We start from the raw sequence: 22,423 nt of genomic DNA on the forward strand, positions 1-22,423 counted from the left end.
GCTGAAATGTCTTGGTGGAATCGCTCCCTATGCTGTCACTTAGTGCACCACAGTTATCTTGTGTGGGTAATCCCGTGAATCGCATATATTTGAATAGGGGAGGGGCCAAATAACAGATTCATTTAATTGGGTCATGAGGCCCCGCCCCCTCTGCGCAGAACGCAGTTTGCTGGTAAGATTCTCTCCATTCTGCCCACTTCACTAGGAATACCCCTACATCGTCATAAATGGGCTATATCTCGGGACTCAGAGCTAACAGAGTTTTACATGTCATAGTCATTCTTTGCATGCTGACATCAATTAGAAGTAACTATTTTCACATCGGAAACATTTTCATTGTTGTGCAGTGTAATCTGACAGAAAATCGTTCATAAAATCGTTGTGTGTGTATGCAGCTTTACTCCCGTCACGGGGGCGCAAATGTTTCATGCAGGGAAAATACTGCCACTGTTATGGTGCATACACTCGGTCAGATTTTTCTTCAGATCTGAACAATAACGATTTCAAAAATCGTTCAATTGTTCATATCTGAAGGAAAATCTGACATGTTTGAACGATGCGCGTTCCCAATGGTCAGATAACGATATCTGACATCTGATGTGTTTGCAGTTTTGGACGATTTCAGTCATTTTAATGCAGTCAAAAATCGTTTGTAGTTCAAATAGTTTGCAAAATCGTTAAATCGTTCATCTGACACATCTGACCGTGTGTATGCTCCATTAATCACACAAATACTGGGGAGATTTATTTTAACACTGCGTCTAAAGTGTGTTCATTGTAAGATAATAGTTTATCTGCACTGCAGAATCATTCAGAAGCAATAAACCCCATTTATGTGTAGCATTATACATTATTATAAGGCTGGTGTTCTGTGTAGTAGTATAGGCTTGCTGGGAGCAGTAGTGTTGATCTGCCCCTGGTACAACACACACATTAATGATAACTAAGGCAGCACTTTTTTTCTGCTCACCCACAGTGACCTGTGACTTTGAACGGGGGTCTTGCGCTTGGAGCAATGTTCGGCTCCCCCTCATGGACACCTATGACTGGGACTGGACGAATGGAGAATCTCTAAACAGACCGAGATTAGCCCCAGAAAAGGATCACAGCATTGGTACCCCAGAAGGTCAGCCATTTTATACCCGCACTCGCCAAAACTACGGGCAGTCAATATGGTGACCCCATGTGTCAACTACTTCATTCATCACTATGGGGGTCTATGTACTAAGCAGTGATAAGTGATAAGTCTGTGATAAGTGCCAGCCAATCAGCTCCCAACTGTCATCTCACAGGCTGTGTTTGAAAAATGACAGTTGGGAGCTGATTGGCTGGCATTTATCACTTTCTTATCACTTTTCACTCTGTCACTTATCACTGCTTAGTACATAGACCCCTATAACTGATAGCAATCCACATTAACATCTTATAACACCCTCATCAATAACTTTTGAATGTGCAAGGACTAAGGTGTGTATTTACTAAGCCTTGGATGGAGATAGTCAACGGAGATAAGGTGCCAGTCAACCGCTCCTAACTATCATTTTTCAGTCACAGCCTGTGACATGGCAGTTAGGAGCTGATTGGCTGGTACTTTTTTTTATTTTATCTCCATCCAAGGCTTAGTAAATAGACCCCTAATATATATGGAGAAGATTTCTGATCCACATTCCTCAGTCCCACCACAAAAAAAAACGTGTGAAATTCTGATTTGAACATTTTCAAATTCACTTGACTATGGTGTCACGGATTCTCCAGCAGATAAGTAGATGTGTTAAAACCGCTTCAGTCACTTGAAATAACTGCCATCATTTATTTACAAACCAATACTGCTGGCCCTCTGCACATCTTATATTTGTGTGATCACTGTATTATTCTCAAGTTGTTCTGCGTTGCAGAAAAAGTTGGTGCTTTCAGGCGAGTGAGAAGGTGTTTCTAAGTTTTAGGAACATTTTAAGAAGTTTTAGGAAAGTTTTAATATTAAAGTCTCATTGGGATATAAACTGATACAGCTTTTGGCCTTGTATTCTGCATCAAATAATATCCCCTTTATAATGTTAAATCCGCTTATGATAGTCTCTTATTTAGAAATTCATGATGTTTTTGGTTTGGTTTTGTAACTGATGCAACAATTTAATGGAATTAGTCACATACCAGATAATGAGTAATTACCCCCCAATAATAATAGACGGCATTAGCCATATAATAGTGGGTCACTGTTTGTTTCTTACTGCCCCCTGCAGGACATTATGCCTTTGTGGATACGGGCGCACTACACACGGAAGGAACTTCTGCCTGGGTTATAAGTGAGCACCTACCAGCGACCGCCGGATCCTGCTTCAGCTTCTGGTACCGAACGGACTCCCCAGATCATTTCCGTGAGTGATGGGACAGGACCGATCCCTCAGACATATGGCGTGGCTGTACACAGAGGAGGCTGACATTATGTTGGCTGAACCAATATTCATGAGACTACAGCCTATTAGTTTACTAGTAACCATTGATATGAATGAGGCACTTACATACAGACATACACCTCCACTTCACACTATTCTCCCAGAAGGTGCGGCAGACTCACAATTTTTTTCCGTGTAGTCTCCGGGAGAGTGGGCGGATCTCCTGTATACCACCCGCTTCCTGGTGAAGTGGGCAGGCTAGGGCGATAATACCAGGAATCGCAAGTCCGTATGGAGGGGTCCGGGCTAATAGGACGCTATTTCAGCCCCTTACCCACAGACACGCGATTCGTGGCATTTTGACGCAGTGGGTGTGGGCCCTGCCGCCAAATTGGACACCTGTGTCTCCTCTCCGGGGGATCAGCCACATCCATGTAGTTGCCCTCGCTTTCAGTACGATCGGTGTTCCTTATTTTTCTGCCTAATGCCTGTCTCTTTTCTATGGGAAACTTGTATATATTATTATACTATCCCCGAATGTTCCTCAGAGTCCTCTCTATAATGATCACTCTCTGTCCTGTCCAGATATGGGGGAGCTGGTGCTGTACGTAACCAGTGCGCGGGGGGTGCTGATGGTGTGGGCACTACACGGGTTTCATAGCAACGATTGGCAAGAGCATCAGATACAGCTCAACAGCACCGAGGAGTTTCAGGTAAAGTACCACACAAGTGGAGGCATTGCCCATAGCAACCAACGAGCTTCTAGCTGTCATTTCATAGATTGTACTTAAATAATAGCCGGACGCTGATTGGCTTACTATGGGAAACTTAGCCTTGTCCTTTTTAAAAGGTTTGATATCTCTCGGCCTATGGGGTAAATTTACTAAAAGGTCGATAATAAAATCTATCAACATTGATGGGGCTAAATCACACATTTACTAACAGACAATATTTTAATATTGATTTTTAAAGCTGCATACACACACACAACAATTTAGTAAATGAACGATTTTAGTAAACGATTTTCATTCATTTTTTCAAAATGAACGAAAATCGTTTACTAGAATCGTTCATTTACTAAATGTAATGAACGATTTTTTTTTAACTACAAAGATTTTTGCATATTCCCTTACTGAAAATCGTTGAGTTGGTCAGTCTGACTGAACTACAAACGTGAACGCGCCTGAACGATAATCGTTCATCGTTTTAACTCAGAAAGTGAACGATTTTTCAATGATTGAACGATATCGTTATCGATAATCGTTCAAAAAATCATTGTGTGTGTATGCACCTTAAGTGTTAGTAATTAACACTTAGAAATCAATATTACAATATTGTCTGTTAGTAAATGTGTGATTCAGCCCGAAACAAAACCTCGATGTCGACCAATTTAGAACGTTTTTTTTTAACCGATTAAAATCTACCTTTGGTAAATATTCCAGTCTTAAAACCGTGTCTTTAATATCTCTGGGGAAGCTAAATATTCAAGCAGCTCTGTACCTCATTTTTTTCTTAATGCAAACCTTTTCCAGAATGTCTATTTCATTATTAAAGTTATATTTTACCACCTACAGTGATAAACCCATCTGCACACTTTAAAATGACTGCGGAATGGGGGCATGGATATGGGCGGACCAATCACACACATGCCTCATAGAGCCTCAAACAATATAGAAACTCACAGTAATATAGAAAATGAATGGCACTTGAGGCCTGCACAAGTCTTACCGGAGACCTGCGCACCTGTCTGCTAGTTTGACAAAAGCTTTTTGCTTAACAAATAAAAGGGCGCAAGCTGCACCTCATGTACTGTTATTTTGTTACAGATAATATTTGAGGCATCAAAGGGTTCTCGCCCACATTCCGCCATTATCTCGCTGGATGATGTGAAGTACACCCCTGGCGTACTATGTAATACTGAACAAGAAAAGGCGCCAGACAGTACACCTGGTATGTTATTACACTGTAAAACGTATTGTTCCTGTAAGACTGCTAGTAAAGAGCACTTGTTGCTTACACAGTGGCCATTTTGTGGAAAGCGTACAGTAACAATACTCTATGACCCAGCGACATCACTGGGCAGGCATACTCTAATAACCTCCTGCACATGAGCAAAACTGCATGCAAAACGCGTTGGTGGGGAAATGCAACACAAACGTCAGTACATGCTACAAGAGCGATAGATAAAGTCACTGGGTATCAGTATACAGTATCTCAGAGCAGCATTACTTCTCCGTTAGGAAACACAATTACCTCAGAGACGGAAGTGGATTGTTCACATGATCACTGCTCCACAGCCTGACACGATATGCATGCGATTACTTACCTATCCAACCAACGCTTATTACGGTGTCTAACAGTGTATAGTTATTACAAAGAAAGCAATAACTCGATTTGTCTTACTGATAAATGAAAACCCAGTGGTCCAGGCTCAGCTGTAGTGGTCAATGGGCAACAAGTAGACAACCTAATCATAATCACCAATCTTAGGGTAGACCACCAAAATCATTAAATCATTTCTACATAACCACACAAAGCATATTTTGAAGGGATTTCTTTAGAATTTCCTTATGCATCAATGAACTGGCCAAATGGTGCATGCCGGTACTTAGGAGCCTCCGTAGTGAATCTTCTGTGCATTGCTTCAGCCAACGCAATCAATTATGTAGCCAACAAATGTGCACATCACATTAAGAGGTATATTTACTAAAGTGCGGGTTTATAGAAGTGGAATTTCTGCCCATAGCAACCAGATTCTAATTATTTGTCTAGCACCTTATAGAAGAGAATAGCTAGAGTCTGATTGGTTGCTATGGGCAAAATCTCCACTTCTAAATACCCGCCCTTTAGTAAATATACCCCTGTGTTCCAATATTAGGTTTCCCTCAGTATGTAAAGATTTTTTTTCTCTAAAACTAATTTGTACAGATTTTTGGTTATTTTATGGACTTTATATAATAAAATATTAAATAAGTACATTGATTACATAGTATATCGCATATGTTTTTAAATGTCTAAGGGGTCTAGTTACTAAGCAGTGTTAGGAGACAGAGTGAAAAGTGATAAGGTGTCAGCCAATCAGCTTGTAACTGTCATCTTTCAAACACAGCCTGTGAGATGACATTTGGGAGCCGATTGGCTGGCACCTTATCACTTTTCACTCTGTCTCCTAACACTGCTTAGTAACTAGACCCCTACGTAACTGTAAATAAAATGTCACCACTTGTTCCACCAGGTAAAAGCAAGTCAGGAAACACCTGGGCGATAATCATCGGTGTGATCATTGTGTTGCTGGTCATAGTATTGGGATATCTTCTGTACCGCAAACGCAAAAAAAACCTGGCACGCGCCCCACCGCTGCCTGGGCGATCCGGGCGAAGGAACAGTTTCGATAATGTGGTGTTCGAAGAGGTAATTTACCATTAGCAGGATGTTCTGTATACCAGGTCAGTTGGGTAACAAGGACTTCCTGTCTGCCAGTGGAAGGCCTCATACCTGCTGCATCTGGCGTTTTTATACATACTAGCAAATGTTACTTGCATGCGTGAACATTGAGGCAGCATTACTAGCGCTGCCTTTACAGCAAGTGGACATATTCGGGTATCCTAGGCATACTCACCTCCCGCACATATGAGCAAAATTGAATGTGAAACGCGTTAGGGCAACACAAACATCAGTGTCTATTACATGCTGTATATAATGTCACGGGACATCAGGGGCTAATATATAGTATATCAGAGCAGTAGTACTTCTCCATTAGGAAGCACCGCATTACTACAGAGTCGGAAGTGGATTGTTCACATGATCTCTGTTCCACAACCGGATGCCATGTGGGTCAATGAGAAATTGTGAATTAAAGAAGGTGTTCAACTTTCAGGTGTATGTAATGTACTGGCCTGTACATGCTCTTCTGTAGCTTTTAATGGTATGCAATGGAGAGTTTGACAGTTAAGATATCGACACGCCGACATGTTACATTACAAAGTTATCCAGTTTAGCTTTGTACTCCTACCAGCGGGGATAATGGTTTAATCCCATTTTTCTGGCACACAAGACGCTAAACAACCAACGCTGTGTGGTGTCTGAGTGCAGTAGAAGTAAATAATGCTGCAGGTTGGTAGATAGATATAATTGAAAAGCTCAGAATACCCATCAAAAAACAAAATCATAATTTAGTAAAAGTTTCAGGAAAGTACATACAAACCAATATGTTAGCAATCAGGAGGCAGCCCCATGCCCTGTAATGCCCGATCACCATCTATAAACATTAGGGGGGGGGCATGATGCCAGTAATGGAAGGCGCGAGGTGGAGGAGTGCGCTTAGTTGATAGAAACAGCACTTGAGGGGGGGGGGGGGGGGTTGGGCAGACTGCAGTGACATATCAACCAAATAGGCAAGCGTAGCCATCTGAGCACCGTAGACCAGGGCCAAATTCTGATGGCTAGGCGACTGGGTCAGAGCATCTCCATGGCAGGTCTTGTGGGGTGTTACCAATATGAAGTGGTTGGTACCTAACAAAAGTGAAAGACAGCTGGTGAACTGGTAACAGGTCATGGTCATTTCTCCCACAGCGCCACCTAGTGACAGTATGCACAAGGATGTCCCTGACCATCACAGTTATTTTAGAATACCATTTACATTTGCCATTGAAAAAAAAAAAAAGCTACATATAAAACTATTCTTTAAAAAAAAGAAAATGAGAAATTAAAAAGTTGATAGCTGTATTGGAGAAAGTGCCAAAGAATGTAAATCTGGCCGAAGAGATCAATCTTTATAAAAAATGAACACCTACTACACAAAAATACTTTGTAGACAGAGCTAGAGCTAATTTTTTAGTCTTCACTGGAGGTTTCCTAATAAACCTCCGTATTTTGTGCAGCAGAAGAACGGTCTTGTGTGATTTTAGTGTACATGTCACGAATACACAATGTGTTCAGGATGCGGGCTAAACTTCGGTTCAACACACAGTATAACTGCATACAATATATACAGACTTGCTTTATGGAAGGCCAGGACATCAGAAGTACCATTTGTTATGCAGGTTGTAAGTTTCTTTTTTTTTTTTACAATTTATTTTTTCCAGAATGAAGACGCTGTGTCCACCACCTCCGACAGATGACTGCAAATGTTACAAGGTTGACTTCCAGTAATGTAAATTCCAGGGATGCCACTACCTTACAGGGCAATGAGGATACTGCCCCTCACTGCGAATACTGTTCTTGGCCCTAAGAGACCCAACCGTAATACTACATCCTGGTTATACAGGCCCTGATCCTTCAGAAATAAAATGTAACCATTTGGGAGGGTTCTTTGGTGGCTGTGTCTGTTTATTTTATAATCTTATTAGTATAGATGTAATGGAAAGTACATTACTACTCCACATTCCCTGTTTTTCTGTATTGTTTGTGGAATGATTACACTTTTCTGCCAAGCCCTGGCAACGTAGAGACACTTCCATTTTTTGGGTGCTACAGTTCCAAAAAAAACCAAAAAATTTAAATTAAAATAGAATTAAAAAAAAAAAAAAAAAAAGTAACATTTTTAGGAATAACCTCTAATTAAGACTTAGGGGTAAATGTAATTAGAATCAAACTGGGTCCTGTGATGCATTTTCATGGCAAATTCACAGTATTTTTTTTTTTTTATAAGGGGAAAAAAAAAAAAAAAAAAAAATGTAATTTTTAATACCCCTTTCATACAGAAAATCAAATTACTGACTAAAGCACTTTTACCAGGTAATTTGCAGATCAACGCTGTTGTTTTTTTTTTTTTCCCTGTGTGAAAGTGTCAACCCGGGTCGAAATTGCCGGGTCTCCGGCCCTGTTAAAAAAAAAAAAAACAGAGTCGGAGACCCAGCAATGTCGACCAGGGTTAACTCTTTCACACAGAAAAATAAGAAAACGTGTTGATCTGCAAATTACCGGGTAAAATTGCTTTATCCGATAATTAGATTTTCTGTGTACAAGGGGTATTTAGCTAGTACCGGCAAACAAAAGGCAGTATTTCTGTGTGAAAGGGGTATAAGGTAAAAATGTTGGGAACCTGTGCTACACCCCTCCCAATGAATAATCATGCACTTTGAGGGGTATAAGTGTATAATTTGGCCAATAAATACAAAGTCGGTTTTCAGATATTTCATCTAAAAAGCTGGAAGTGTTGTATAGATGGAAGAGGGGTTTCCGAAGCCAAGTGTTTTTTATAAAAAAAAAATAAATAAAAAAATTAAATAATAAAAAAAAAAAATTCACTTTACAGACATTTTTCTGTTCCCCAAAATACTGGACTTTAATTTGCTGAAGCACACACACTAGCTATCATTTTCCCACCATTAGTAAAAAAATAAAAAAAAACTGTAAAAAAGAACCCCCAATACTTTGCTTAAGGCCACTAACAGCCTTCTAGATTGTCTTGCTATTTTAGTTGCCACTTTTTTGGGGTTCAGGATGATTTCCCCACTTTTTCCATGTTCTTTTCCCAGGTCTCTTTTTGTAGAGACATCACATACATGGCCACCATGCCAGCAAATAGTAATTTATAAATGAATCTTGCATTTCTCAGGTGTGGGCCTAAATAAGCTGCAATTAGTTACGCTGAGAGTTCAGGTCACTTAGAAGAGAGTTTGTGAAAGTGACCCGTTACTGCACGGACCCAGCAGCTACTGCATGCAGTATCGTCTCATCGCTGCTCACAATCATTTGGAATGTTGAGGAATCCTCATGAAAACCCAGTGATCACTAAACATACTTCAAGACTTAGTCAACTAGTGACCCGTCCTGGCTTCGCACGGGAGGTTGTCTCACCACAGCCCCCTGAATCTCATAACCTACGTATAGTCATCACGGTCCCCTGCATCTCACAACAGCCTCCTGCTTCTCACTACTGCCCCCTGCATTTCACCACAGCATTCAATTTGTCACTCCTGCCAATGGTTCATACCACAACCCCCTGCTTCTCACTCCCGCATCCCCATAACAACCTACGCCATGTCACCATAGTCCCCTGTATCACCACAATCCCCACTGCGGCTGCCCTACAGCTGGCTAGGTCCCAGCGACTGGGATGTGCTGGGAAGGGCAGGAGAATCATGGATGAGAAATTTGTATTGCAGCTACCGTAAAAGCATGATCATCAGCATGTTCCCAGTGCATATTTCCACAGCCTCCATGCACGCCCTTCCCGCGTTGCCAAACACGGCGATGAGCAACGTTCTCTTTGAACAATATAACCTGTATTTCTTGTTGAGCTTCCTCACCGTGGTGCCCTTGTCCAAGAACAGCGCTGACTTCCATGGGAGGTGCCTCCTGTTCACCGAGGACGTGTGGCTGAGCAGGATCATCATGCTCAAGAGGGAGCACTTCACGGTGGAGTGGTGGCCAGTGTCGGCTTGCAGGTTCGGCATAGAGATGGACATCGGAATCTGATGGTTACTAACAATCAATGTTTTTGTCCCGATGGCAACACAGACCGATATTTGTCACCATCAAATGGAAATCTTTTAATGGTGTTCCGATGGTTGGTTGGTTTTTATTAAATTCCTGATAGCTATGCCTCCCCAGGTTCCTTCCTGGCTACTCTGTCTGCATCAGGGCACCATCATGGGTTCATTGGAGGCTGTCTCTCACTCTCCGCCTGCCTCAGACGTGACCCTGCCCAGCCCGACTCCCTCTTCTCTCTAGGCTGCTGCTAAGCAACAGGGCACATTGCCATCTTCGATTGTCTCAGTGTCAGATGCTCTCTTGCTGTTTCAGCACCATGGCCAGCTTCTCTACAGCAGCTTGGTGCAAGATTTTTTTCAGTGATGTGATTTGCTTTATTAAAATAGTGACCGCCTTGTCACAGATCTGGTTCATACACCTAAACCTTCCCTGACCAATGGTGTAAAGAATGAAAACCCCATTAAAATCCATCCAGTGGTTCAAGAGATTAACCCCAACAATCAGACATACCCCCTAAACTGGAGATTTTATTTTAAGATAGATAGGAGCTTGGCAGTCAGCACATGGTCTAAAATCATAACTGACACAAGAGGAAGACTTAATAGCAAAACACAAGTGGAAACATTAAATGGCTACAACACCTGTGCTTCCAAGGCCATCTGGTTACTTTACCGCTACTTTATAAGTATAGCAGAGCAATCAGCTTAGCCATTGGGATGAGGTAAGAGGGACATCAGGAGCTATTAACCTGTTCCAGTCCAATGGACTGTCAGGGACTATGTCCAAGAGTTTCCTTTCAGGTGTATTTTCATAGTTCATGGTTCTTTTAGTGGACCCTGATGCACACTGAATTAGTTTGTTGCAAGGTACTGGGAACCCATTCAGGTGAAGAAGAATAACAATTTTTATTTTACAATTACATACAAGAAAGGATGCGAGAACTTATATAAACGAAGGACTGTTCTTCCTATTTGCCGGGGAAAAAAAAAAAAAAAAAAAAAGAGAGAAGGACACCCCATCCACATGTGGGAAACAAAAAAACAAAAAATTACTAGTCCTGTAATTCCCTGGCCATAAATTATCACCTGCCGGTCCTGGCAGGAACTTTGTGGATCACGATTTAGGTGTGGCATAAACGCGGTATTTATTGGTTTGTATTGACAGCAGGTAAGATTGTGTTTAGTCTCTCCCATCTAGTACAGTCCGAAACCCCCACATGTTCATGATTGGCAATACAAGGTCCCGGTCTGCCTGTCGGACAGACTGGGCGAGATCAGCTGGGGAACACTGATTTCGAGGCTTTGTTTTCATTTGCCCTTTGGGACGGCTTCGAGGGGTTTTCCAATGTCCTTTCCGCGTAACTTCAGACCTGCAAGACCATTAACAATTTGCTTATCAGTAGGAAATCGCTGTGCAGATCTTCTAAACAGGTGCACAGCGACTACTGTATTCCACAAACACTTGCACTAGTTCATTTGTGTGCATATATATTATATTATATACACACACACACAGACTAATCCAAGAGAACACAGCCATGATAAAATATAGCTTTGAGAATGTTATAGTACCTTTATATAGAAGACTCTTAAGGGTCAATTCTTAGTACTGTAATTCGCAGCATAGAGCAGTATTCAATATGAGCAGAGCCGCGATACTTTTTTGCGGCCCGGACTTTTCGCCTACATCTCGTGTTTTGCAGGCGGAAAAGTATCGTGCGCGTGCCCGCGTATACCCGTATTCAATTTGAATAGGCGAAAACGGCACCCGGCGAAACTGAAACAGGCGGAAAGTGCTGTCAGATATGGGGAAATCAGCCTGACACCCCCCAAAAGATGCTCTGACATGGGGGTTCACTATGGTACCCCCCGACTTGGCTTGCTGAAAGTATTTGGTGTTTTTAAACGGGCTCAATAGCTGCTACATAGCGTTTTTCTATAAGTGGTGCAGAATACTATTCAGGAGTATTTTTTGCTGAAAATAACTTAGCCCAGCAAATTTGGGGTACTTGAAAATGGGGGCCAACATATTTTAAAGTTGCTAAAGTGAAGTTGAAAAAAAAATTGTGAAAAATCCACCTGCCACAAACACCTGCAATCAAAAAATACACCTAGGGCATACTTGGGGATCCCCCCAGAGTCAAGTCCGCTAGATTTTAACTTTATCCCCCAACTTTTTTTTTTCGCCCACTTTTTCAAAGTAATTTTTTCCCGATGTCCTTAAGTGTTTTAAAAATTTTACACCGTTTACCTTTGGGGGACTGTCTGAAGGCTGCACAGGGGTTCCCGCAACGTTGCACCCCAAAACCCCAATTCTGCACTTTTTTCCGCCTGCTATTCATAGGCGAAACTTTTTCACCTAGTACATTGCATTGACTTTCCGCCTAGGTGGAAAGTCTTTCAAATTGAATACGGGGTAAAACCAAAACAGGTGAAAATTACGTCACCCGCAAAAAAGTATCACCAAAAACGCACGAAAACGGCTTTTCGCTCCAAGTTGAATACGGGCCATAGTCTGCATTCACACACAGACGAGAATTGAACAGCTCCCTCAGAATTTAAATCTCGGGCAGGTTTTTATTTCTTTCCAATTAAAATGTGGGCAGGGAGGTGACATTACCACCATGTTTATGTATGAACATCAAATGGACCAGAGATCGTAAGCTACGAGGGTTAATGAACACATGTAGGAGGTCAGCTTCATAATTTGGCACAAGTTGCACAGGTGTGATCAGATGATTTACATATTATGTATGAGAAATATAAGCATTGCTGGTGTGCTGAAATCTTAGGTAAAATGTGATCCAGTATTACAAAATAAGGACAGGGGAACATAATGTACGCAAAGAAAACTCTGCTGTGTGATACGCAATAAGGACAGAACATAATGCGGGTGTTAAACACTATGGTAAGTGGAAGTAACAGTGATTTTGCTATGGTCTTTTGGTGCCTGCAGTGGGGAAATTGTTCTGTAGATAAGGTCATTTGGGCTCTAGCAATGACTACATACACTTATCATTAGGGTTTATCTAATACAGGATGAGAATGGTGCTTCTTTAGGGACTATACACAACCATTAGCTGCAAACATGGGGTAACTGTGACCAGATTAGCCGCCTGCACGATAGCATGTTGACACTAAGTAGACTATCTGGATGTAGTATAATCAAGTGGTGGATGAGAATTATTCTCTTTATTGCCATGAGGCAGTGATGACAGACTGCTACTAATAGTTATAAAGAAGGTCACATAGAGCATAGAGTGTCTCCAGGCCTGTAGAGTGAGATACAGCGTACTACAATGCTTTACAATGAGAAGTGACATACTCAAGACTAAAACCTGTTCTCAGGCACCTACATGGGATATTCTGTGTAACCTGGGACTAGATGAATATGATTAGAGGTGACCGGATCACACATAGATATCACTACATACAACACGTGATCATATCCTCATACAATGCACGTATCAGACTCACAGATTGCTCTCTCAATCTTCCCCATGACCTGGTTGCTTGGAATCGCTTTCCCGCTCTCGTAATCTGCGATCACCTGCGGCTTCTCGTTGATTCTCTGAGAGGCAAGATACAAACATTTATCAACCCTGAGAAAGCTACAGCCACTGTGCTACATAACACTTCATTTTATAACACCATGTAATGGTCTCACCCGCAGGCAATTTACATGACTTTATATATCATTTTTTTTACAAAATAGAACGAAAGACTATCAAAACTATATTACTCCACTTTTAGCCCAAGTCAGTAACAAACTAGACCCCAATGACTGTTCTCGTTAAGTCCATGCTTACCGTGGCCAAGTCCTTCTGTGTTAGGCCTTTACTCTGCCGACCCTGCTGGATGACCTTCCCCACCTCTAGCGGCACTCTGTCATGGTGCAGTTCCTCTGTCTCTCTGTCCAGCTTGGCTGTGTTTTTGGTGATGGTGTGCTGCTTGTTCTGTCCTGCAGACCCTGGTGACAGAAGCCGGCAACATGAATGTATGTTCACATGACGGGACTCACGCACACAGTTAATTCATTAATTGTAAGAGTTTCCAGTCATTAACTTAATACAATTTTTAATCATTTATTTTGCTTAATGGCCTCAATGGGTGGGGGGGCACTGAAATACATTTATGGAACCAAGGAGGGTGGCAGCCAGTAAACCGTTGGGAATCACTGAGCCCCAGAAAACAGATCTGGCAGTGCTCTCTAATGCTGCGTATACACTACACGATATAATGAACGACTGAACGATATTGTTCATTAAATTGTGCAGTGGGCATTGCACCCACACTGAACGATATTCAGTGCCGGCATCCTCCCTCATCCCCGAACCAGCACAACCTGACGATATCATCAGGCTGGACAGCAGGTTCGGGCGATAAGCGACGTCGTAAACGGCCAGCGGGAGCGCGCATCGCTGGTCGTTGACTGCATATCCACTGCAAAATATAATGAATGATAACGATATCGTTCATTATATCGTGTAGTGCATACGCGGCATTAGACTTTAGCGTAACATCACCTTAGGGGGAACGGCAAGGCCTAGACAAGAAAGCGGCTCATTTTGAAAGATATTTAGAATGGTTACATTTTTTGGAAGTCTCCACATCCTCCCCTCTCCTCTGCGCAGCGACGATTGCCTGCAAGACACAAAAAGTCACAGACGTGAAAGAAAACAGACTCCATAAACTGATAAGGCCTCTCAATGCGGTGCCTTAAATGAGCTGGTGACATTTTTATGGAAAAAACAGATATTTTGCATCGCAAGACGGATCTACTGGGACAGTTCCAGTACAGTTGCTGTCACATCGAGCGCACGGTAATAAATATATACAGCCAGCCACATGCATAGTTGTATGAATGTCTGCGGCTGAATCACCCCTATCCATATGGCTGGTGTCACTGGTCATAGTTATGAGTGCACACGTCCACCAATCCTATCCTTGCTGCAAAAGAGGTGCCTGAAAACAAGTAGCCTGCAATTCCATCTACACGCTCTCTCTGACCCCTGTCTACGTGAGAACAGCCCAGTTAGTCTCCTTAAACCGCAACTGGAGATACAACTGTACTGCGTACGACTTTCGTATAGTTGCAAACGGTCAGCCTCAGAGAACGCGCAGCGTACTAACCCGTGTGATTAAAGGCCAGATTCAATGAAGTGTGGAAGTTCCTGGGACCCATGGATTCGCTGGGAACTGCGTGTTCAGAAGGAAGGTTCTGCTTGCAGCCTGAGGAGGTGTGGGCCAGAACCTGCCTACCGTAACCCGCAGATATCTGCCCAACACAAACAGCTGGCAAAATAGAATCTGCCTATAAATTTACCCAATACCAACCTGTGTTTAGCAGCTCACATCAAGGTCGCATAAGACACAAGGTTTAAGACCGAATACCGACATGAGGACACTTTAGTTACAGCAAATGTCCTGCAAGTATCAACCTAAAAAGAGATACAAGAGTAAAAGTTTCTGCACTGGCTGGGGGAGGTAATAGATGACATAATTGCAGCACACGGGTTACACCGTACACAATACAAGCAGAAGTCACTGGTTTCCACCGGTCACACAAGCTACTACTGTATTTGCTCCCAGATCTGGCCCTGCCACAATTTGTATAATCGCTTAGATGGAGCCACCAATGTGCGCAATGCTGTACAAATATTACCATTTTCATACCAGTCCCAGCTATATCAGGGATTACAGTCTACATTCCCCAATACAAGCACTGGGGTTAGTTTTTCTCAGAATCCAATTTATATAGCAGTATGTTCTTTGAGTGCAGGAGGAAGCCCACGCAAAACACGCGGAGAACATACAAACTCCGTGTTCTCCCCAGGCTGTTTTTGGCGGGTGCACCACCCGGCAAGAAGCCGCCTACCACCCGGCACTTTGGGAGCCTGCAAGTGGGAACAGTATCTGGGAGCTGTATAACAAGGACAAGGATCCTACAAACTTTGCAGCTTTTTCATAATCAGACGACTGGGCCCCTAACAAGAAGAGGAAAATTATTATATAAAATGTTATTTCAAGTTTAAATCATAATGTGTGGGTTTAAAACATTTTTTTTTATTGCGAAGGCCCCCTCCCGGCTGGAAAAAAATTCTGGGGAGAGCACTGCAAACTCTGCACAGATAGAAAACAATTGAATTGCACCCTCGGCCCGCATCTCCCGTCTAAAGTGACGGGAGTTCGCGGGCCGCTATGCAATTGTTCCAGATTTTCGTGCTGATCGCGCCCAAAGTGGCCGGGTTTAGCCGCGTAAAGCAGCTAAACCCGACCAAAGTGCTGGGCGCGATCGCGAAAAAGGGATGTTTGGGCGCCCAAGCATGTCACTTTTCGCACATTTCAGCTCTCACCCCCCTGGGGCTGCGAGCTGAAATGTAGCGCTGTCAGCTGTTCGTGCCCGACAGGAGCAAGAATAGAATAGCTCCGTCGGGCGCGATGGGGGCAGGAATCAATTGAATTCCGCCCATAGGTGTTCAATACCTAAGAAGGGCCCTATCTCAGTACTGAGGCAGTAATGCTAACCACTGCACAACCATGCTTCCCATGTGTCTTACCAGAGGATCAATAAGCAGAATAAAATACAGCCCTTAGTCCAGCAATGTGCTGTGACCACAACTACGGTACACAAACCCCAGGCAGTAAGCAAAGACACTTGTATGGTTCGGAATCGCTTCAATAAGATCAAGTTGCAAATAGAATAAAAAAAAACCTTTTGCTTGAATAGCACATTTGTCAACAATTGCGACACAATTTATGGAACTTGGGCCTCTATCCAGGTAACAGTCAGCTGGTGTGATAAGAGGCAGCAAACAGCTCCCTGTCCTGCATGGTGCAGGCCCAGATATAACACGATAGCGTACACACACACACACACACACACACACGCGCATGCCCTCCGAGGCCGGAGCAGATCGCAGGAGAAGTAAAGGGATTAATCACTTTACCATTGGTCACTAGTTGGAAGCCTCCTTCCCAGTTACCTCCCACAAGGGAAAGTACAGAACACATTATGTCATTTTTAATAGTTACTTCTACAGCACCAGCATATTCTATTGTCCTTTACAACTGGGAACAAGACAGTAATAAAACAAGACTGGATAAGAACAGACAGAGAGCTAATCAGATGCTGCTCACAATGTCTAGGATTACCAGGCTTCAGAGCTGGGCTTTGGTGCACAGAAATGCAGGGTAAGGTAGCAGAGTGGCTGTTCTTATTGCAGATAAGTCACCCTGCAGCCTGATCACACACGTGCTGCAGGGATTGCAGTCACTTTCCCAGGAACCTGCAGGTCAGGGACAGAGCTTTTATACAAAACTAACACATATAGATCCTGTAACGCCTGTACACGGAGAGGTGGAGCAGCCACGGATCGGACTTGTTGCTACAACACATACCACAGATGCACGATTGGATTACGATCTGGCGAATTTGGAGGCCAGGGTAACACCTTCAGCTCTTAATCACGTTCCACAAACAATCCGTGCAGTGTGGCACATTATCCTGCCGACGGGCCACGTTCATCTGTGAATACAGTTGCCATGAACGGATGTGCCTGGTCTGCAATTAGTTTAGGTAGGCAGTATGCACCACACTAGCATCCACAGGAGGGCCATAACCTAGGGCTTCCCAGCAGAACATTGTCCAAAGCATCACACTCCCTCCATCGGCTTGTTTTCTTCCCACAATGCATCCTGCTGCCATCTCTTCCCTAGGTAAATGACGCACACATACCCGGCCATGCACACGATACAACAGAAAAGGGAAGTTATCGGACCAGACTGCCTCCTTCCACTGATCCAAGGTCCGATTCCGAAGCTTGCGTGCACATTGTAGGCAGCTTCAGCAGTGGACACGGGTTAGCATGTGCATTCTGACTGGCCTGGGCTACTCAGCAGAGTTCGATGCACTTTCAGTCATGATACATTACTTCAATTACCATCAATAAAATCAGCAGCCTCTGTTGGGTAGTACCAGACACTATAGCCTTTGTTGACCTCTTGCATCAATGAATTTTGGTCGCCCAACACCCTGTTGGCGGTCAGTGGTCTTTCCATCCCCGGACCACTATCGGTAGCTACTTACCACAGCTGACCTCGAGTACCCTACAAGCTTCGCTGTTTTGGAAGTACTTTGATCCAGACGTGCAGCGTAACGATTTGTCCCTTATAAAAGTCACTCAGGTCTTTACACCCGCCCATCTCTTCTGTGTTCTGCAATGGAAAAGCGGCAACTGTTCATTCCAAAACAAGCCCAACCCAGGGGGCGGGGGGGGATGGACGGGAACATGGACACGCCGCAGCCTATTACACCCATGTAAAACATATTCAGTGGGAATGAGCATGGGATGTAGTCGGCATCCTGGAGGGCAGAATTCCAACAACTTGTAACGTTAAGTATGAGGGTTAGGCTGCGGTAAGGGGGGTTTGGAATGCTGTACCCAACCAATTAGCATAGGCTGGGAAGCGGTACCCAACCCATTAGCACATGGTGCTGCTCCATAAACCAGGTTAGGCCCTGGGTCTTACACTCTGTGGTCACTCACCCTACAGCGTGCGCAAGTAGAGACAATAACGACAACACAAACGTGAAAACCAAAAAGCTCAATACAGCTTGTGTGACGTCACGTGTAATTGCCAACTATAGATACATCACCTCCACTATGAGTAACACACACACACACACACAAAATTCTAGGTGCACAATGGAGCACATGAAGCACATGATGTAATGGAATTAGTTTAGGAAATGAGTGAACCCGATGTCAGAAACAAGTTGGAAATACAATAAATAACTGAAATGAGAACCAGAAGCTGCTGCGATTATAGCAGTGAAGTTGCAGAGATTAGCACCGGCCAGCTGAATACACTGCTGTGTGTACCATCTGTGTACTGGCCAGAACATTGCAGCTCTGCTCCATGCCTGGTCTGTGACCCAGGATCATTACTAACAGCTGACACGTAACCTCACCACTATACATCCCACACATGGCAGCGAATGTCTGAGGCCGTGCAATCCATGTGGAGCTATATTATCTTGGGAATGGACACCTGCGCTCTTTGGGGTAAGTTAATTTAGGGGTGATGTGCACAAATTATTGTATTAACATGCAATACTTACAGTAGCCACTAAATTGTATCTATTAACAAGCACCAATATGGGGCTGCAAACAAAAATATGCAATTTAGGAGCAAATTCAGGGTTTTCTTACCAGTATTCCAACATCACAGGCATTGCCGGCAATTCGCCTGACTGAAACGCTCCCTATGAAGGCTTATTAATTCCAGGGCTGCAGACCTGAGTGCTACTGCTAATGCCAGCTTCACTAGGAGCCATCTGCTGCACACTGCACTGACCAGGATCAGGGACTCCTATCGGTTCCGGATGACTTAGTAGGAGGTCTTTTCTAGACACTTTCCAACCAGCCAAGTGAGTCTTTAACGGGTGGTTTTACCTTTGCATTTTTCATTATTTCTACCTCTGGCTTAAATATCACTATTAATTACTATGTCATTTTATGCACTCCTTTAATAACCTAAAATATGGAGGATTGCCAGCTTACTGTATCCATCATCTGGTTCACTCATATTATATTTTCTTTTGTTATGAGATAAGACATCATTCACTTCATTTGGGAGTGTTCATAATGTTTTTGATCATGGGTGTGTGCATGTATGTATGTATGTATGTATGTAAGTGGGCAGATCTATGTACACTAAGATGAGCCTCCTCACTGGGCACACACATCTCCGGGGTCTCTTTTGTATGGATGCTGCGTAGATGATCTTGTCTCTGTTATCCACCCAGGCCTTGCCCCTCGCTTGCTCTCTCTCCGTTATCCACCCAGGCCTTGCCCATCACTTGCTCTCTCTCCGTTATCCACCCAGGCCTTGCCCCTCGCTTGCTCTCTCTCCGTTATCCACCCAGGCCTTGTCCCTCGCTTGCTCTCTCTCCGTTATCCACCCAGGCCTTGTCCCTCTCTCTCTCTCTCTCCGTTATCCACCCAGGCCTTGTCCCTCTCTCTCTCCGTTATCCACCCAGGCCTTGTCCCTCTCTCTCTCCGTTATCCACCCAGGCCTTGTCCCTCTCTCTCTCCGTTATCCACCCAGGCCTTGCCCCTCTCTCTCTCTCACTGTTATCCACCCAGGCCTTGTCCCTCTCTCTCTCTGTTATCCACCCAGGCCTTGTCCCTCTCTCTCTCTCACTGTTATCCACCCAGGCCTTGTCCCTCTCTCTCTCTCACTGTTATCCACCCAGGCCTTGTCCCTCTCTCTCTCTCACTGTTATCCACCCAGGCCTTGTCCCTCTCTCTCTCTCACTGTTATCCACCCAGGCCTTGTCCCTCTCTCTCTCTCACTGTTATCCACCCAGGCCTTGTCCCTCTCTCTCTCTCACTGTTATCCACCCAGGCCTTGTCCCTCTCTCTCTCTCACTGTTATCCACCCAGGCCTTGTCCCTCTCTCTCTCCCACTGTTATCCACCCAGGCCTTGTCCCTCTCTCTCTCTCTCACTGTTATCCACCCAGGCCTTGTCCCTCTCTCTCTCTCTCACTGTTATCCACCCAGGCCTTGTCCCTCTCTCTCTCTCTCTCTGTTATCCACCCAGGCCTTGTCCCTCGCTTGCTCTCTCTCCGTTATCCACCCAGGCCTTGCCCCTCGCTTGCTCTCTCTCCGTTATCCACCCAGGCCTTGCCCCTCTCTCTCTCTCTCTCCCCGTTATCCACCCAGGCCTTGCCCCTCGCTTGCTCTCTCTCAGTTATCCACCCAGGCCTTGTCCCTCGCTTGCTCTCTCTCCGTTATCCACCCAGGCCTTGTCCCTCGCTTGCTCTCTCTCCGTTATCCACCCAGGCCTTGTCCCTCGCTTGCTCTCTCTCCGTTATCCACCCAGGCCTTGTCCCTCGCTTGCTCTCTCTCCGTTATCCACCCAGGCCTTGTCCCTCGCTTGCTCTCTCTCCGTTATCCACCCAGGCCTTGTCCCTCTCTCTCCGTTATCCACCCAGGCCTTGTCCCTCTCTCTCTCTCTGTTATCCACCCAGGCCTTGTCCCTCTCTCTCTCTCACTGTTATCCACCCAGGCCTTGTCCCTCTCTCTCCGTTATCCACCCAGGCCTTGCCCCTCTCTCTCTCTCACTGTTATCCACCCAGGCCTTGCCCCTCTCTCTCTCTCACTGTTATCCACCCAGGCCTTGTCCCTCTCTCTCTCTCACTGTTATCCACCCAGGCCTTGTCCCTCTCTCTCTCTCACTGTTATCCACCCAGGCCTTGTCCCTCTCTCTCTCTCACTGTTATCCACCCAGGCCTTGTCCCTCTCTCTCTCTCACTGTTATCCACCTAGGCCTTGTCCCTCTCTCTCTCTCACTGTTATCCACCCAGGCCTTGTCCCTCTCTCTCTCTCACTGTTATCCACCCAGGCCTTGTCCCTCTCTCTCTCTCTCCCACTGTTATCCACCCAGGCCTTCAGGCCTTGTCCCTCTCTCTCTCCCACTGTTATCCACCCAGGCCTTGTCCCTCTCTCTCTCTCTCTCTCACTGTTATCCACCCAGGCCTTGTCCCTCTCTCTCTCTCTCACTGTTATCCACCCAGGCCTTGCCCCTCTCTCTCTCTCTCCCCGTTATCCACCCAGGCCTTGTCCCTCGCTTGCTCTCTCTCCGTTATCCACCCAGGCCTTGTCCCTCGCTTGCTCTCTCTCCGTTATCCACCCAGGCCTTGTCCCTCGCTTGCTCTCTCTCCGTTATCCACCCAGGCCTTGTCCCTCGCTTGCTCTCTCTCCGTTATCCACCCAGGCCTTGTCCCTCTCTCTCTCTCCCCGTTATCCACCCAGGCCTTGTCCCTCTCTCTCCGTTATCCACCCAGGCCTTGTCCCTCTCTCTCTCTCTGTTATCCACCCAGGCCTTGTCCCTCTCTCTCTCTCACTGTTATCCACCCAGGCCTTGTCCCTCTCTCTCCGTTATCCACCCAGGCCTTGTCCCTCTCTCTCTCTCTGTTATCCACCCAGGCCTTGTCCCTCTCTCTCTCTCACTGTTATCCACCCAGGCCTTGTCCCTCTCTCTCTCCCACTGTTATCCACCCAGGCCTTGTCCCTCTCTCTCTCTCACTGTTATCCACCCAGGCCTTGTCCCTCTCTCTCTGTTATCCACCCAGGCCTTGTCCCTCTCTCTCTGTTATCAACCCAGGCCTTGTTCCCCTCTTGCTCTCTCTGGTATCAAACCCGGTCTCGTCTCACTCACTGTTATAGGCCCAGGCCTCGCCTCACACATTATAAGCCTAGGCCTCTCCCTCTCTCACTTGTACACGTTCGAGCATGCCTGCCACCAGCTGCCCTTACCTGCTTGGACTTGGCCTGGGCGGCGGTCGGGCCCTTCTTCCGCAGCACGGTCACGGTGTCCCAGTCACTCTCGGCCATGTTTCCGCTTCTTTCTCTTCCCCAGACGTTTCACTCTCAGAGACTCCCAGCCGTACAGAGGCGACACTGTGCAAACTCTCCCGTCCCCGCCCCGAGCGCCTCCATTGCTCATCGGCCCCGTCTATCTCTCAGGCGCGGACTCCGATTGGCGAAACGCATTCCGTGATTCTGATTGGCCGCGACCCGAGG

At 45.1% G+C, this 22,423-nt stretch overlaps 2 protein-coding genes across 2 annotated transcripts in view; one reads left to right on the forward strand and one right to left on the reverse strand.

The window, feature by feature from the left end:
• MAMDC4 (MAM domain containing 4) overlaps positions 1-7,656 on the forward strand; it is a 61,722-nt gene extending 54,066 nt beyond the window's left edge. Inside the window, exons 24-29 of the mRNA XM_088459145.1 lie at positions 977-1,126; positions 2,241-2,375; positions 2,979-3,106; positions 4,220-4,343; positions 5,584-5,804; positions 7,478-7,656. Of these exons, the coding sequence (XP_088315271.1) occupies positions 977-1,126; positions 2,241-2,375; positions 2,979-3,106; positions 4,220-4,343; positions 5,584-5,804; positions 7,478-7,513 (794 nt within the window). The 3' untranslated portion in view covers positions 7,514-7,656. The remainder of the gene's footprint in view (positions 1-976; positions 1,127-2,240; positions 2,376-2,978; positions 3,107-4,219; positions 4,344-5,583; positions 5,805-7,477) is intronic.
• A 3,060-nt stretch (positions 7,657-10,716) lies between these two features.
• EDF1 (endothelial differentiation related factor 1) lies at positions 10,717-22,354 on the reverse strand. Its single transcript, XM_088459112.1, has 5 exons — positions 22,157-22,354; positions 14,422-14,473; positions 13,639-13,799; positions 13,307-13,400; positions 10,717-11,199 (listed from the first exon to the last, which is right to left on the reverse strand). The coding sequence occupies exons 1-5, from the start codon at positions 22,232-22,234 to the stop codon at positions 11,138-11,140; spliced, it is 447 nt and encodes a 148-aa protein (XP_088315238.1). The 5' UTR covers positions 22,235-22,354; the 3' UTR covers positions 10,717-11,137.
• Between the last annotated feature and the right edge of the window lie 69 nt (positions 22,355-22,423).

This window comes from Taudactylus pleione, unplaced genomic scaffold, assembly GCF_031769625.1.
Source record: "Taudactylus pleione unplaced genomic scaffold, aTauple2 ptg000897l, whole genome shotgun sequence".
Classification (NCBI taxonomy): Eukaryota; Metazoa; Chordata; class Amphibia; order Anura; family Myobatrachidae; genus Taudactylus; species Taudactylus pleione.

What these genes read in the sequence shown, in the direction of transcription:
- EDF1 (XM_088459112.1), bottom strand. Translation starts at nt 22,234, where the DNA reads ATGGCCGAGAGTGACTGGGACACCGTGACCGTGCTGCGGAAGAAGGGC. An exon ending in CCCAGGCCAAGTCCAAGCAG is followed by an intron (nt 14,474 to 22,156) that starts GTAAGGGCAGCT and finishes TGTGTCTTGCAG; the next exon opens with GCAATCGTCGCTGCGCAGAG. An exon ending in GAAGATTGAGAGAGCAATCT is followed by an intron (nt 11,200 to 13,306) that starts GTGAGTCTGATA and finishes ATGGTCTTGCAG; the next exon opens with GTCTGAAGTTACGCGGAAAG.